This window comes from Bos indicus x Bos taurus, chromosome 17, assembly GCF_003369695.1.
Source record: "Bos indicus x Bos taurus breed Angus x Brahman F1 hybrid chromosome 17, Bos_hybrid_MaternalHap_v2.0, whole genome shotgun sequence".
Lineage (NCBI taxonomy): Eukaryota > Metazoa > Chordata > Mammalia > Artiodactyla > Bovidae > Bos > Bos indicus x Bos taurus.
Window position 1 is genome coordinate 3,446,166 of NC_040092.1, and position 16,835 is coordinate 3,463,000.

At 53.5% G+C, this 16,835-nt stretch overlaps 1 protein-coding gene across 5 annotated transcripts; it reads left to right on the forward strand.

Moving 5' to 3' along the window:
• Positions 1-6,336: 6,336 nt before the first annotated feature.
• Positions 6,337-16,199, forward strand: LOC113907316 (putative SEC14-like protein 6). 5 transcript variants are annotated; one of them, XM_027566316.1, is made up of 12 exons: positions 6,337-6,506; positions 8,725-8,800; positions 9,533-9,576; positions 10,552-10,611; positions 10,704-10,892; positions 11,208-11,303; positions 12,689-12,749; positions 12,867-12,950; positions 14,670-14,776; positions 14,851-14,990; positions 15,083-15,252; positions 15,447-16,199. In XM_027566316.1, exons 1-12 carry the CDS (start codon positions 6,453-6,455, stop codon positions 15,608-15,610), a joined length of 1,245 nt encoding a protein of 414 aa, XP_027422117.1. In that variant the 5' UTR covers positions 6,337-6,452; the 3' UTR covers positions 15,611-16,199. The 5 variants fall into 5 exon arrangements, with proteins under 5 accessions (XP_027422117.1, XP_027422113.1, XP_027422115.1 ...); XM_027566314.1 differs by lacking the exon at positions 9,533-9,576 and adding an exon at positions 8,349-8,595 and having other exon boundaries at positions 6,343-6,506; XM_027566315.1 differs by lacking the exon at positions 9,533-9,576 and adding an exon at positions 8,349-8,595 and having other exon boundaries at positions 6,343-6,464.
• Positions 16,200-16,835: the final 636 nt, after the last annotated feature.

A 16,835-nucleotide genomic window follows, 5' to 3' on the forward strand; every position in this document is an offset into this window, starting at 1 on the left:
TTTATTTTATTCATAAGGAGAGATATAAGTGAAAATAAATAAAACTGACAATACCTAGGTGTATTTGCAGGAAATGCTGTAACTGACCCCACATTTATTAGAGAATTTTCCCTCCTTTTATTAATCAGAGAGAGATGTGACTGAGTGCAATATTATAACTTTCTGGCTCGTGGAACCCCGTAATTCTATTTCCCTGGAACTCTAAGGGCCTAGAAATGCCAATAATAATCTGATATATTATTTCATTATTTATTATTATGAATATTGGCACTCTTAGGCCCTTTAGGGGATCCAAGGAGAACAAATCTGGCCGTTAGTAGATGCTAAGAACATAAATTACTTTATTAGCATTGATCATCTGCCTGGTTTGTTTTAAAATCAGTACAGTTCTTAACTCACATTAACATAATTAACATTTTGATAATGAGTAGTTGCCAGATACTGAGCAACCACCCTGTGCCCAGCACTGTGCCCTGTGGGAACACGCACAATACCCTTTGCTGCCCCGAGAAGGTGATGGAGACACAGAGAAGCAGAGCCACCAGCCCAGGGTCACCCAGTCAGCCAACCATAGAGGCAGGACGCAAACCCAGGTCAGTCAGCTGCCAAGCTGGTGCTCGCAGCCCCCAGACCTTCAGCACCATTCCAGTTGGCCACCTCAGCCTCAGGACTGAAGGGCTTTTCCGTGGCCGGAAAAATAGGTCTCCAAGCGGCTCTGCAAGGGGGTCGCCTTCAGGAACCGGGCTGCTCTTGCTACACCTGGACAGCAGAGGGCGCCATGCTCCCAAGTTCAGTCTCGGCGGGTTCTGCCGTTACTGGCCAGTGGGGGCGACCCGTAGGCCAGACCCGTGAAAGCCAAGCAGGGATCAAGGCTGCCCCCGGGGGAAATGCAGTGAAACTACTTGTTCCTCTCTGTTAGGGGTTGAACTGTATCCCCTGAAAAGACATGCTGGAGTCCTACCTCTCAGTTCCCTATGACTGGCATTTGGAAACAGGGTCTTTGTACATATAACAAGAAAGACGAGGTCCTCGGTGTGGACCCTAATCCAACATGGCTGGTGTCCTGATGAGACGTGGACGCGTCATGTGAACACACACGGACGCACAGGGACCGCGCCACGCGAAGACAGGCAGAGGCTGGCGTGACGCAGCTGCCAACCTAGGAACGCCAAGGGTGACGGCCACCTCCGGAAGCTAAGAGGCAATGAAGGATTCTCCCAGAGTTTCAGAGGGAACGTGGCACCGCGATTTCAGACTTCTAGCCTCCAGATCTGTGAAAGAATAAACTCCTGTTGTTTGAAGCCACCCAGTCTGTTGGGACTTTGTTAAGGCAGCCCCAGGACACGAACACACTCTCCCGGGTCAGGACTCTGCCCCTCACCTGGGTCCCTCCTTTCGTCCCTCCCTCAGGCTCGCCCCTAAGAGCCACCCTCCGCCTGTAGCCTGAGGCCATCCTCTGCTCCGAGCCCCTCCCCCACCATGGTCCCTGCATCCCCTTCAGAGAAACCAGGCAGCCGCATGCCTCTGGGGCTTCGCACATGCTGTTCCTATGGTGTAAAGCCCCCTTCCCTTTGCAGGCCTCACACTGTTACGTGTTTTCAAAGCACGCTCTGCCTTCTGTCTCTGGGCACCCTTCTCTGACAACCCAGCCTCCAGGTTCAGGCTGGTTCAGGGCCTCCAGGCTGCACATCTCAGCTCGGCTAGCCCAGGGTCAGAGCCGTGGATCTGCCTGTCTGCGAGGCCCCTCCAGGCCAGGGCCTGGGTCTTATGGACACAGCCAGCCTCCGGTGGCCAGGCCAGTGCCTGACACACAGTCAGCTCTTAATAAATGTTGAAAGACAGAGGAAAGGGTCCAGTGATTAGGATTCCACACTTCCATGGCAGGGGGTGGGTGCAAATCTTGGGACTAAGATCCTGCAGGCTGCATGGTCGAGAAAAAGGAAAATAGGGAGAAAAATGGGAAGGAAGAGAAGAAAGGAGGTAGGGAGAAGGTGAAAAAGAGGGAGAGAAAATAGGGCAGCGGGAAGAGAAGGAGCTATTTCACCCTTGAGGGCCTACTCCACACCTGTCCTAACTGACCTGGTCCTTATCCCTGCGGAGGCTAACACCTTAGCCAAGGTACAGGAGTGCAGGGCTGGTTTCCTTAGCAGAGAACTCACATGACCCTGGGGGGGCACAGTCAGGGGGCAAGTTGAGGCCGGGAGTCTGAAGAGGGGGTGCCTCTCGGCAGCCAGAGGCACCAGAGACCCATATAAGAACCGAAAAGGGAGAGGCGGCCCCTTCCAGCTTCCCTTGCCATCACTTCTTTCAGATCAGATCAGATCAGTCCCTCAGTCGTGTCTGAGTCTGTGCGACCCCATGAATCGCAGCACGCCAGGCCTCCCTGTCCATCACCAACTCCCGGAGTTCACTCAGACTCATGTCCATCGAGTCAGTGATGCCATCCAGCCATCTCATCCTCTGTCATCCCCTTCTCCTCCTGCCCCAATCCCTCCCAGCACCAGAGTCTTTTCCAATGAGTCAACTCTTCGCATGAGGTGGCCAAAGTACTGGAGTTTCAGCTTTAGCATCATTCCTTCCAAAGAAATCCCAGGGCTGATCTCCTTTAGAATGGACTGGTTGGTTCTCCTTGCAGTCCAAGGGACTCTCAAGAGTCTTCTCCAACACCACAGGTCAAAAGCATCCATTCTTCGGCGCTCAGCCTTCTTCACAGTCCAACTCTCACATCCATGCATGACCACAGGAAAAACCATAGCCTTGACTAGACGAACCTTTGTTGGCAAAGTAATGTCTCTGCTTTTGAATATGCTATCTAGGTTGGTCATAAGTTTCCTTCCAAGGAATAAGTGTCTTTTAATTTCATGGCTGCAGTCACCATCTGCAGTGATTTTGGAGCCCAGAAAAATAAAGTCTGACACTGTTTCCACTGTTTCCCCATCTATTTCCCATGAAGTGATGGGACCGGATGCCATGATCTTTGTTTTCTGAATGTTGAGCTTTAAGCCAACTTTTTCACTCTCCACTTTCACCTTCATCAAGAGGCTTTTCAGTTCCTCTTCACTTTCTGCCATAAGGGTGGTGTCATCTGTATATCTGAGGTTATTGATATTTCTCCCGGCAATCTTGATTCCAGCTTGTGTTTCTTGCAGTCCAGCGTTTCTCATGATGTACTCTGCATATAGGTTAAATAAACAGGGTGACAATATACAGCCTTGACGTACTCCTTTTCCTATTTGGAACCAGTCTGTTGTGCCATGTCCAGTTCTAACTGTTGCTTCCTGACCTGCATACAAATTTCTCAAGAGGCAGATCAGGTGGTCTGGTATTCCCATCTCTTTCAGAATTTTCCACAGTTTATTGTGATCCACACAGGTAAAGGCTTTGGCGTAGTCAATAAAGCAGAAATAGATGTTTTTCTGGAACTCTCTTGCTTTTTCCATGATCCAGCGGATGTTGGCAATTTGATCTCTGGTTCCTCTGCCTTTTCTAAAACCAGCTTGAACATCAGGAAGTTCACGGTTCACATATTGCTGAAGCCTGGCTTGGAGAATTTTAAGCATTACTTTACTCGTGTGTGAGATGAGTGCAATTGTGCGGTAGTTTGAGCATTCTTTGGCATTGCCTTTCTTTGGGATTGGAATGAAAACTGACCTTTTCCAGTCTTGTGGCCACTGCTGAGTTTTCCAAATGTGCTGGCATTTGAGTGCAGCACTTTCACAGCATCATCTTTCAGGATTTGGAATAGCTCAACTGGAATTCTATCACCTCCACTAGCTTTGTTCGTAGTGATGCTTTCTAAGGCCCACTTGACTTCACATTCCAGGATGTCTGGCTCTAGGTGAGTAATCACACCATGGTGATTATCTGGGTCTGGTGATGATCTGGTGAAGATCTTTTTTGTACAGTTCTTCTGTGTATTCTTGCCATCTCTTCTTAATATCTTCTGCTTCTGTTAGGTCCATACCATTTCTGTCCTTTATCAAGCCCATCTTTGCATGAAATGTTCCTTTGAGTATCTCTGATTTTCTTGAAGAGATCTCTAGTCTTTCCCATTCTGTTGTTTTCCTCTATTTCTTTGCATTGATCGCTGAATAAGGCTTTCTTATCTCTTCTTGCTATTCTTTGGACCTCTGCATTCAGATGTTTATATCTTTCCTTTTCTCCTTTGCTTTTTGCTTCTCTTCTTTTCACAGCTATTTGTAAGGCCTCCCCAGACAGCCATTTTGCTTTTTTGCATTTCTTTTCCATGGGGATGGTCTTGATCCCTGTCTCCTGTACAATGTCACAAACCTCAGTCCACAGCTCATCAGGCACTCTATCTATCAGATCTAGGCCCTTAAATCTATTTCTCACTTCCACTGTATAATCATAAGAGATTTGATTTAGGTCGTACCTGAATGGTTTAGTGGTTTTCCCCACTTTCTTCAATTTAAGTCTGAATTTGGCAATAAGGAGTTCATGGTCTGAGCCACAGTCAGCTCCTGGTCTTGTTTTTGCTGCGTGGAGATAGAGCTTCTCCATCTTTGGCTGCAAAGAATATAATCAATCTGATTTCGGTGTTGACCATCTGGTGATGTCCATGTGTAGAGTCTTCTCTTGTGTTGTGGGAAGAGGGTGTGTGTTATGACCAGTGCATTATTAGTCTTTGCCCTGCTTCATTCCGTATTCCAAGGCCAAATTTGCCTGTTCCTCCAGGTGTTTCTTGACTTCCTACTTTTGCATTCCAGTCCCCTATAATGAAAAGGACATCTTTTTTGGGTGTTAGTTCTAAAAGGTCATGTAGGTCTTCATAGAACCGTTCAACTTCAGCTTCTTCAGCATTACTGGTTGGGGCATAGACTTGGATTACTGTGATACTGAATGGTTTGCCTTGGAAACGAACAGAGATCATTCTGTCGTTTTTGAGATTGCATCCAAGTACTGCATTTCAGATCCTTTTGTTGACCATGATGGCTACTCCATTTCTTCTGAGGGATTCCTGCCCGCAGTAGTAGATATAATGGTCATCTGAGTTAAAGTCACCCATTCCAGACCATTTCAGTTCGCTGATTCCTAGAATGTCGACGTTCACTTTTGCCATCTCTTGTGTGACCACTTCCAATTTGCCCTGATTCATGGACCTGACATTCCAGGTTCCTATGCAATATTGCTGTTTACAGCATCGGACCTTGCTTCTATCACCAGTCACATCCACAGCTGGGTATTGTTTTTGCTTTGGCTCCGTCCCTTCATTCTTTCTGGAGTTATTTCTCCACTGATCTCCAGTAGCATATTGGGCACCTACTGACCTGGGGAGTTTCTCTTTCAGTATCCTATCATTTTGCCTTTTCATACTGTTCATGGGGCTCTCAAGGCAAGAATACTGAAGTGGTTTGCCATTCCCCTCTCCAGTGGACCACATTCTGTCAGTTCTCTCCACCATGACACGCCCACCTTGGGTCGCCCCACGGGCATGGCTTAGTTTCATTGAGTTAGACAAGGCTGTGGTCCTAGTGTGATTAGATTGACTAGTTTTCTGTGAGTATGGTTTCAGTGTGTCTGCCCTCTGATGCCCTCTTGCAACACCTACCATCTTACTTGGGTTTCTCTTACCTTGGGCGTGGGGTATCTCTTCACGGCTGCTCCAGCAAAGCGCAGCCAATGATCCTTACCTTGGACGAGGGGTATCTCCTCACCACCGCCCTTCCTGACCTTCAACGTAGGATAGCTCCTCTAGGCCTTTGGCAAGCTCTTATTGAGCACCTGCTGTGTACACTGTGGGAGTGCTTGTCTCAGACAAGTACCTAAGGCATGCAGGTCCCATGCACACACGAGCCCCCCGTGTCCTGGTTTTGGGCTCTGGCTTTCTTGTCCGGAGCTGGGGCAGCTGACTAGCCAGGAGTCCGCTGTCACCCCTCACCCGAGGCCAGGTGTGACCCAGCTCCAGGCGACACATCCACCTGCTGGATCTGGGCCTGGGAAGTTCTCTCCTCGCCCCTGAAGCCTCGTGCCCTCAAGGCTGTGATGAGTCACGGGCAGTTGCTCCAGACACATGGGGCGGCCACTGGAGCCTGGGTCACACAGTGAGGTTCCAGGCCTCTGTCGGGGGTGAGTGGTGCCCTTCCTGGCTCAAGGAGGCTCCTGCTGGGAACACAGGAGCCGGGGGTGGGGGCCTGGAGGCAGGGTGGAGAGCAGCCCCTGGGTGTGTAACGACAGGCGGTGTCACCTTTCAACATGCTGTGGGGCAAGTTTCGCTGCTCTTGTTTCACAGAGGAGGATGTGAATCCAGGCCAGTCAAGGGTCAGTGCCCTAGGCACCTGGTAAGGAATGACCTCGGCCAGGAAGAGAGGACAGGCCTGGCAGGAAGGGGTGGGGCCAGCAGCTCAGTAGAAGACAGGAGAGCCTGCAGGGAGACACACAGTGGGGCCTGCACTCAGGACCAGGGAGCCGGACCCCACACCGCCGTGGGCAGCATGAGTGGGCAGGTGGGTGACCTGAGCCCCTCGCAGGAGAGGGCGCTGGCCCAGGTGAGTGTGGCAGGGGGTCGGGGAAGGGAGAGTCCTACACGGGCCTCAGTTTCTCCTAATGCCCCAGGGGCCCCTGATTCCCTCTGAGCTCTGTATCCCCAGGTCTCTTCCCAACTCTGAGGGTCTTGGAGGCCAGTGTCAGCATCAGCGCTATCCGATAGAAACATAACGTGAACCACAACTGCAGGCCATCTTTGTCACTTCAAAGTGTCTAACAGCCACATTACAAAAGGGAAAAGAAACAAGTGACATCAATTTTGATAATATATTTTGCTCATTTACTTTTGGCCGGATCGTAGGGTCTTAGTTGCCGGACCAGGAACTGGGCCTCGGCGGTGAAAGCCATGTCCCAACCACTGCACTGCAGGGGAATTCCCTGTAATATATTTAACCCGATAGAGCCAAGTTGTTATCGTTGCAACAACGATATGTAATCAATATGCAATCAATTGCCACAACCTGTAATCAGTATAGAAAGGGTCGCGGGGATGTTTCTGGTACTGTCTTCAGAATCCTGCGTGTGTCTCAGACTCACGGCAGATCTCGATTTAGACTGGCCACGTCTCAGACTTAGTGGCCACTCCATTGGGCCCCACAGGGGAGCGCTGCTGGGGTGGCAGGTCCCAGCCTTAGCTCTGATCTGGGGGACGCAGGAGCGGGCACGCGTCCTTTCTAGCTCGTTGGGGTCTTTCCCTCGGGCTTGAACACGGCAAGTGAGGGCTCCAGGCACAGTCGCTCACCTCAGTAGCATGGAGGGAGGCCCTGAATCCTGCCGTTGAAGAATTCTACATCTGAAAGAGGGCAGATTCCAGCTAGGCTGGGAGAATAAGTCCTCTTACAAGACAACTGGGGTCAAGGATTAGGTCCAGGGGCCTCTCTGGCCGTCCTGTGGTTGGGACTCGGCGCTTTCACTGCCAAGGGCCCGGGTTAGATCCCTGGTCCAGGAACGAGGGTCCCACAAGCCCCGTGGCTCACCAAAACAAACAAACAGAATTAGGTGCAGATCTTGGCAGAGCAGGTCACGTGAGCCTCAGATTCCTCCCTTGGGCGGGGGATGGGTGTACTAGCGGTATGATTAGCTCAGGGCCAAAGACTCTCTTGTGCTTCTTTCCTTCTTTAAACATATGTTAAACAAAATTCTTTCTTTGTCTGCGCGGGTTCTTAGTTGTGGCATGCTCGGTCTTTGCTGCAGCCTGTGAGATCTCCTTCTCTGACCAGGGATCAAACCCAGGTCCCCTGCGCTGGGAGCTTGGAGTCTTATCCACTGGACCACGAGGGAAACCCCTTCCTTGTGTTTCTGAGGACAGAGGTTATCAGCTCATTTGGGCCTGGGGGGCCCAGAGCTAGTTCTTTGACCCTCCTATTTGGAGTCGAAGGAGACTGAAATGCAGGAAGAGGAGAATGACTCGGGCCAGATGGCACTGGGACTGCTGAGTCCTGGTCCAGGTCCATGAGCCCCCAGAGCTGGCTCTGTCTCAGAGTCGTGACATTCACACAGAAGTGGCACCCTCAGCCCCTGGAGAGGGCTGGGGCCCAGCTAAACTGCCCCATCGTCTCCGGGGGCCTGTCTGCAGAGGGTCTTCTCAGGTTGGGTGGAGTCACCCCTCATTCAGGCCTGGATGATGCGGTGTGGATCAAACACACCATTTGCCTCTTGCTGTGTGACGCTGGGCAAATTGCTCCACCTCTCTGAGCCTAGATTCCATGTCACCTACCCTCCCACCTGAATTGACCTGGGGGCTCCCTGAGGGTGGAGAGCTGGGCCCTTAGGAGGACCCACCCTGCCCCCATGGGTGTCAGGGAAGAGTCAGCCCTCTAAATCTCATTTATTCCACATTTCAGGGACTTCCCTGGCAGGTGCAGAGGTTGGGACTCTGCAATCTCACTACTGAGGGCCTGGGCTCAATCCCTGGTTGGGAACTACGATCTCACGAGCCTCATGGTGCAGCCAAAATAAAAAAGGAAAAGAAAACAAAAATCTGCATCTCATCCTCTCTTTGGGCAACTGGTTCATCATCACTGTCCCATTTCGCAAAGGGAGGAAGGGAACTGTCGTGACTTGGCCCAGGCCTCGGCTCCCCCAGCACAGGTGGGCCCCCTTTACTCAGACACCCCGTTGCCCGCGGGCTCTGCAGGCCTGTGGCACCGGCCTGTCCCCTGCGGCCGTGGGGTACCGTGCGGCCCTGCCCACCCGGGTCTCTCCCCGCTCTGCCCTCAGTTCCGGGAGAACGTGCAGGATATCCTGGCCGTCCTGCCCAGCACCGACGACTACTTCCTGCTCCGCTGGCTCCGAGGTGAGCACGGACCGTAACATGAGATGAAGGTCAAGGGCATACGAGGCCTCTCTTGTTGTGTCACAAGTTGCTGCAAATCACAGGCACTGGAAGGAACCGCAAATATGTATTATCTGTGTACACAGTTTCTGTGTACAATTTTAGTTTCTAACTGAGTAAGTATCAACAGATATAACCTAAAAGACAAAACTTCATTGGCATCCTCAATGATGTGTGAGTGGAAGAGGCTCTTGATTTACATAATTCCTGGCTCTGTGATTCCACCAGATACAGAGGGTCTGATCTCTTCAGGGTTTTAGAGCATTAGGAAAAGAACCCTGGGCACAGCATGGTCCCCAGGGCCCTGACGGTGGCCATGGATGTGGCAGGGACTCCACATGCTATTTCTCTGGACACCTTCTCTTCCTAGCTTCCTCTTGGGTAGTGCCTTCTTTCTCTACTGCCACCACCATGGCCCACCCAGGGGCACACCCACTGCTATCAGCCCAGGGAATCAGGGAGGCAGGAGATAAGGGGGCCGGGGGCCCCTCCCAGCCCCCGGGTAGCCACAGCCTGACCCTTCCAAGGCAGCCCCCAGCACTGGGCACCCAGAGCCTTCTTCCCTGAGCTCTTTGACGCTTCCAAGCACCTCTGAGTGGACAGTACCCCAGAGGCCAATAACCCACCGAGGGGCACAAGCTAGGATCACTGCCCCCAGGAGTCCACAACCACCACCCTATCTCCTCCTTGCAGCTCGGAGCTTTGACCTGAAGAAATCAGAGGCCATGCTGCAGAAGGTGAGGGCAACACCTGCCCGGCCCCGTTTCCTGCCCTTTGTGGCAGCTTAGCTCCCGGGCCAGGGATTGAACGCGGGCCTTCAGCCATGAAAGCCCGGACTCCTAACCACTGGACTGCCAGGAATTCCGTCTTTTCTTCTTTCCATCCTTCTTCCTTCCTTCTTTCTTTCCCTCTTCCCTTCCTTCCTTACTTTCTTGCAACGACCATTTATTGCACCTCAAAGTGGAGCCTCGCTGCTTCTCGCACTGGGGAGAGTGCAGTGGTGGAAAGAGAGAGAAAAGAAACCAGATCAATAAATAGACAAGGCAATTTCTGAGAGTGGAAATTGCAGCCAAGACAGTAAGGCAGAAAGAAGTGAGGGAGGGCAGGAAGGCCTTCCTTGCCGAAGGGCGATGTGTTGGCCCCAGCACGAATGCCCAAAAGGAGGCAGCCGTGTGATGACTGGAGACAGGGCAGAGCCGTGCAAAGGCCCTGAGGTGCGGGCGAGCTGGAGTAACCCAGGCGCACAGGAGGTTGTGCCCTAGAGAGAAAGGGGAGAGATACAGCTGAGTGGGTGGCCCAGGCCCATCCCCGGGGACCCAGCAGGCCACCTAGGGAGTCTAGGCTTTTGACTAAGGGTGACCGGCAGCTGGGGTTAGGGTTAGGGTTAGTCTGACCCTGCTTGTGGGGCTCCCTGGAAAGCCACGTGGGGACAGGAGCCTGGGGACCAGGAGGGATGACTCAGGGAGAGGCAGCTACGGATGCGGGCTTCACGTGGTCCCTTCTGAGTGTTTCTGTCCTCATCCGTGTCAGACCCCATCTCCTCCGTCCCCCTTGCATCCCCACCCTCAGTTCTGGGTCCATGGAGCCCGGGATGCCCTGGCGGGCCCTCAGTGGTTGCCGGCAGCGGGGCCTGGCCTGGCATCCCTGGGTCCCCGCAGACCCTTTGGCTCAGGAGGGGTCTTCAGCTGCGCCCCACCCTCCCTTGTCTCTAGCACATGAAGTTCCGGAAGCAACAAGATCTGGACAACATCCTCGCGTGGCAGCCCTCAGAGGTGAGCCCCCAGCGCCCTGCCCGCCCCAGACCCCGGCTCTCCATCAAACCCGCCCCCACCGCCCAGCCCTGCTCTCTTGTGCATCCATCCAGGTGGTCAGGCTGTACGAGCCCAGTGGCTTCTGCGGCCACGACAGGGAGGGTAGCCCCGTCTGGTACCACATCATCAGGGGCCTGGATCTCAAGGGCCTCCTCCTCTCCGTCTCCAAACAAGAGCTGCTCAGATTCAACTTCTGGAGCCTGGAGCTGCTCCTGCGAGACTGTGAGCAGCAGAGCCAGAAGGTGGGGGTCCCAGGGCCCCCCATCCCCCTGGGCCGCCGAAATCTGGCCCCCTCCAAGACAGCCCCCAGCACTGGGCACCTGCCTCCCTGAGCTCCTCGGCTCCTCCCAGCACCTCCGAGTAGACACGGTTCGGGTGACCTGCCTTCCCAGGGGCAGACGATGGGAGGGTGCCCCTCGGGACGGCCCTGTCTCCCTGCACTTGGCTTCCCGGCATGAAACCTCCACGCCAGGATGAGCCAGGCCCAGCCCTACTTCCTGTGGGCTGTGGGGGGCACAGACCCTCCTGGGGTCTCACCTCTCAGCATTCCTTTGCAGTTGGGGAAGAAAGTGGAGAAAATCTCGACTGTTTTTGATTTCGAGGGGCTGAGCCTGAGACATCTGTGGAAGCCAGGAGTGGAGCTTGTCCAGGAGGTGAGGGAGCCCTACCCAGGGGGCTGGGTGTCCCCTCGCCTGGGTCTCTGCCCCTCGCTTGCTGGTGTGGGCTGTGTGTGGGGAGGTTCTCTGACTCCACCCACAGTTTTGCGGCTCTTTTTTTTTCTTTTTTAAATATTTATGTATTTATTTATTTTGGCTGTCAGATCTTTGTGGAGCACAGACTTCTCTCTGGTTGAGGCTTGTGGGATCTTAGTTCCTTGACCAGGGATCCAACCCACGCTCCCTCCAGTGGAGGGTGGATTCCTGACCCACTGGACCATCACGGAAGACCCTGCAGGGATCCTTTCAAACCCGAAGTCTCTTAGGGCTGTGCCAAGCCACAGCCATCACCTCAGCATCACCACCGCATGTCCGGGAGGTCACAACAGCAGGGCTTGGTCCCCAGGCTGGTCAGGGTCCCTGTGGGTATCCCTTCCGCTCTTATACTCCCTCCCCGCTCACCCTCTCTTACCTGGGAGGGGGCTGGGAGCAAGTCATCTTCAGGGGTCCTGAGGAAGGAAGGGAGACCCTGATAAGGTCTGCCTCCGCCGGGGCAGCTAGCCTGCCTTTTCTTTCTGCTCAATCCAGGATAGCAGAGAACCTAAAAATTTTAACATTTCAAGAACCACCACGAGCGACTTCCCGGGCGGTCCAGTGGTTAAGGTTCCACGCTTCTAGTGCAAGGAGCACAGGTTCAATCCCTGGTTGGGAAACTAATCCCATAAACTGTGCGCCGAGGTCCAAAAAAAAAAGAAGCACCATGAAAACATAATAAATTGAGAGCACCAGACTCCAAAGGCCACGTATATTCCCTTGATGTGAAATACCCAGATTAGGTAAATCCATAAGAGACAGAAAGCACGCTGGTAGTCAACCAGGGCTGCAGGGAGTGGGGAAGGGTGACTGCTAGGGTTCGGGGTTCCTTCCGGCGTGGTGAGAATATTCTGCAACTAGACGGTGCTGATGGTTACACAGCCTGGTGAGTACACTGAGCCACTGAACTCTACACTGTGAAAGGGTGACATTTATGGGATGTAAATTACATTCCAATTACAAAAAAAAAGCCATGCCTTGCCACTTTGAATGTTTCTTATCCTGGAAGCATTTTGTTCCCAAAGCCACATAGAGGGGAACCTTCCAGGGACCTGACTGAGGGGGATTTTTTTGGTCTGCAGGAGGTGGGGTCATCCCCTGGAAATCTGTCAAGAATTTGCACTCATGGCTTCGGGGGGCGTGTCTGAGACGGGGACCCAACAAACCGGACAGGGGGAGTTCCTCTTGTCTGGGAGGCTTTTGGGGTGTCTGGAGAGGCCTCAGGGGCCTTAAGGGGGCGGCATTTAGGCACCTGCATCTTGTGCATTGACCTGAGTTTGACCCTACAGTTTTTCTCAGCACTTGAGGCAAACTACCCTGAGATTTTGAAGAATTTAATTGTTGTGAAAGGTGAGTGAAGCAGTTCCGCATATGCATAAGTGGGGCTGGGGGGCGGTGCACGGGACAGGGAGGCAACGAGGCAGGGAAAGGAGACCCCAGGAAACCCTGAAACGGTGCCTGTCTCAGCCCCCAAGCTCTTCCCGGTGGCCTTCAACCTGATCAAGCCGTACATCACTGAGGAGACGCGCAGGAAGGTGCTGATCCTTGGAGGTGAGTGGGCAGCTCCTTTGCAGCTCCAGAACCTGGTCTGAGGGTGGCTCCTCCGCAGACCTGAGGGTTCCCGAACGCAAGGGCACCAGGCTCGGGAACACAGCTGCTCTGGGGGACCCACTCCCTTAGGCAGCAACTGTTGAGGCCAATGTGTCCACCTGCCAGAGGGCTGAGGGGCCAGGAGGGCTCTGAGAGACCCCAGAGGCAGCCTATGTGAGGGCCCCCAATTCTGGATTGAGAGATGTGAATTTGAGGGATGACTTTGTCTGTTATGAGCTGCAGGTGGGCTGAGTCACCAGCTCTGTCTGGGTCTCAGGTTCCTCAGGCTTCCCTGTAAAATGGGGAGCATAAGAGGCAGGTTTTTCAAATCACACATGTGCTCAGCTGCTCAGTCGTGTCCAACTCTTTGCGACTCCCTGCGCTATAACCTGTCAGGCTCCTCTGTCCATGGGATTCCCCAGGCAAGAATACTGGAGTGGGGTGCCATTTCCTTCTCCAGGAGATGTTCTGGACCGAGGGATTGAACCCCCGTCTCCTGCATTGGCAGGCGGATTCTTTACAACTCACCTGTGAGTTGTTCTTTACAACACCACCTGTGAGCTGCAAGTGGGCTGAGTCACCGGCTCTGAGTCTCAGATTCCTCAGTTTCCCCCCATAAAATGGGGAGAAAAAGATGCAGGTTTTCCAAATTACATACCTGATAACATTTGGAAATTTAGAAAAATATAGAAATATATCAAGAAGAAAGAGTAAATCCTGTCTCTCAAGGAACTATTATTAACATGTACTATCTTTTCAAAGAAATTCATTTTTAAAAAAATGGGTTCATACCACGTTATACTCTTTTAGAACCTACCTTTTTCACATACCATGTGATAAACTTTATTTCATTTTGGTAAAGTCCAAAATTTAGGTTTTTTGTTTTTTTTTTTTACCATTAGGAAGAGTGAGGTGTGAAGATGCTTATAGATGAATCTTTGTACACATCTTAATTTTTTTCCATAAAATAATAGCCTAGAAATGAAGAGTTCTTTTCCCTTAAAGAGAATGCACGGGAAGTCTGTTTCATTTCTGTGTCCACACTGCCCCAGGGCATGCTGGGAGTTCGCCTCTGCCTCCTCCCACTTTGCTCCCATAATGCTCTCACTCCTTTGTGGACCAACCTTGGCTTGTCAGAGCACTGTTGGGGGAGGAGGGCTGATACACCCTCCCCCCAGTTCTGAGAGTGCTGGAGCTGCAGGAGCTGAGGGCAGGGACTGACTGGAAGGCTGAGTTCAGTCCCCGAGGGAAAGGGAAGCCCAGGGTAGACAAGCCCCTGCTCAGCCTCACGCTCCAGGAGACACTGATCTGAGTCCCTGCAAAGATGGTGGTCCAGTGGTTAGACTCAGCGCTTTTATTGCCGAGGTCCCGGGTTCGATCCCTGGTCAGGGAACTAAGATCCCACAAACTACGTGGCATGGTCAAAAAAAAAAAAAAAAAAAAGATGCCTCATGGTCCAACACCTGGACGGATAGGGGTGGGTACCAGGGCTGAAGGGGCAGGAACTGGTCACACAGACACTGTGGACCTAGATCTTCTTGGCTTCTGTCCTGGAGGCGCTGAGAGTATGTGGGAGGTAGGGGGAGGCTGTCATATGGACAGGACGGCCCTGGACTTGGCCCCACTTCCCTCTGTTGAACCCCCGACCCCCCCCACAGAGCCCCACTTTTGTCCCCACAGGCAACTGGAAGCAAGAGTTGCTGAAATTCATCAGCCCCGACCAGCTGCCCGTGGAGTTCGGGGGGACCATGACCGACCCCGATGGCAACCCCAAGTGCCTGACCAAGGTCCGGTGCCCAGAGGACGGGGAGGGAGGGGAGATGGCCGTGGTGCGGTGCCCGCTCACCACCCTCGCCTGCAGATCAACTACGGGGGTGACGTGCCCCAGCATTACTTCCTGCGCAACCACGTGAGGGTGCAGTACGACCACCAGGCGACCGTGGGCCGGGGCTCCTCCCTGCAGGTGGACAACGAGATCCTGTTCCCGGGCTGCGTGCTCAGGTGGGCACGGCGCCCCCCACACACACCTGGTGTGGTCGGGAGGGGCCCGGAGCCCAGGCAGGTGGCGGTCAGTGGGGCCCTGTCCCCTGCAGGTGGCAGTTTGGGTCGGACGGAGGGGACATAGGCTTCGGGGTTTTCCTGAAGACCAAGATGGGGGAGCGGCAGCGGGCCGCGGAGATGACGGAGGTGCTGGCCAGCCAGCGCTACAACGCCCACATGGTGCCCGAGGACGGGAGCCTCACCTGCACGGAAGCCGGCATCTGTGAGTGTTGGCAGGGATGGCTCCTCCTGGACCTGGGCGTGGGGGGCAGGTGCACTGCGTGCATCAGGTCCCACCAGGTAGGGGCCCTGGCTCCGGGCTCTCGGGTGTGGCAGTGGCACCCAGGTCTAGTACCTGCACAGGAGGGCGAGGTCCCAGGTGGGCGTCCTCTCTGAATGTCCGTCCCGCCGACGCAGACGTCCTGAGGTTTGACAACACCTACAGCCTGATCCACCCCAAGCACATCAGCTACACCGTGGAGGTGCTGCTCCCGGACCAAACCTCCCTGGAGAAGATAGAGAATTCTAGACAAGCCTCGCGGCTCCCACACCCTCCTCTGTGGCCTCTAGGTCCGCAGTGAGCTCACAGCCTTCCCTAGCCAGACTGCCCTCCAAGCTCCCCAGGAACGGGGATCCTACCGAGCTGGTCCCAGCCCATCTGTCACAGTGGGTCTGCATCTTTGGAACTGCGGGACTGTGGCAGCCAGCAGAGCAACAGAAACTCTCCAGCCCCTGTGATTCAAGCTCAGAGAAAACTCGAGGCCCCTTTTCTACCAACCGATACTGAGTTGGGAGTTCCCGTTCTGAAATACATCGTGTTAAAACAAAAAAATGTGCAGGGCTTCCCTGATGGCTCAGTGGTAAAGAATCTGCTTGCCAAAGAGGGAGACATAGGTTTGATCCCAGACCCGGGAAGCTCCCACATGCCGCAGAGCAGCTGAATCCGTGCACCGCAGCTACTGAGCCTGCGCTCTGGAGTTCAGGGGCCGCAACTACTGAAGCGTGAGCCCCCGAGAGCCCGTGCTCCGCAAGAGAGCCCACCACAACCGGAGGCTAAGCACCGCAACCAGGGAGTGGCCTTCCGCTCGCTGCGACTGGAGGATAGCCCACGCACAGCAGTGAAGACCCAGCACAGCCAAAAGTAAATAAATAAATACTTTAAAAAAGAAAGAAAATGTGAAATATAATATGACCGACAGAACTGGAAACAATTGCCATTTAAAAGATAATGCATTACTCATAGTTCCCAAGAGGAGAGGGCATGGATGCCACAGGGGATCACCCGGAGAAACGGTGGGTGGGCGTGGGTGGGAGGGGGGTGGTCATGAGGTGGAAGGAGGGGGAGGACCTGCAGGCAAAAGCCTTTGTTATGGTTTCCCCGGAAGGAATGGGTGAGGCGGGGTCAGCAGGCCTAGAATGGGCTATTTTGGGTGATTTCCTCAGGCTCTGGGGTCAAGGGGTTGTCCCATTTGTCTGGAACCTGGTTCTGGGTACCAGTTGCCCTGAGTTTGAGCCTGATGCAGGAGGAGGCTGGAGTGTGGGCTCCGTATTTGAAAAGCACACTCGTGGGCAAGACTCTCTCTTGTTGTTCAGTCGCTCAGTCGTGGCCAACTCTTTGCGACCCCACGGACTGCAGCTCGTCAGGCTTCCCTGTCCTTCACTATCCCTCGGAGCTTGCTCAGACTCACGTTCAACAAGTCAATGATGCCATCCAACTGTCTCATCCTCTATCGCCCCCTTCCCTTCCTGCCCTCAGTCTTTCCCAGCATCAAGGTCTTTGACTCTCTCTCTAGGAACTGGCTATCC

Bases quoted from the DNA above. Each gene is read 5' to 3' on its own strand.
- LOC113907316 (XM_027566316.1), top strand. From the start codon at position 6,453: ATGAGTGGGCAGGTGGGTGACCTGAGCCCCTCGCAGGAGAGGGCGCTG. The intron at 14,777-14,850 runs GTCCGGTGCCCA...CCTCGCCTGCAG, and splicing joins ACCCCAAGTGCCTGACCAAG to ATCAACTACGGGGGTGACGT. The intron at 14,991-15,082 runs GTGGGCACGGCG...TGTCCCCTGCAG, and splicing joins TTCCCGGGCTGCGTGCTCAG to GTGGCAGTTTGGGTCGGACG.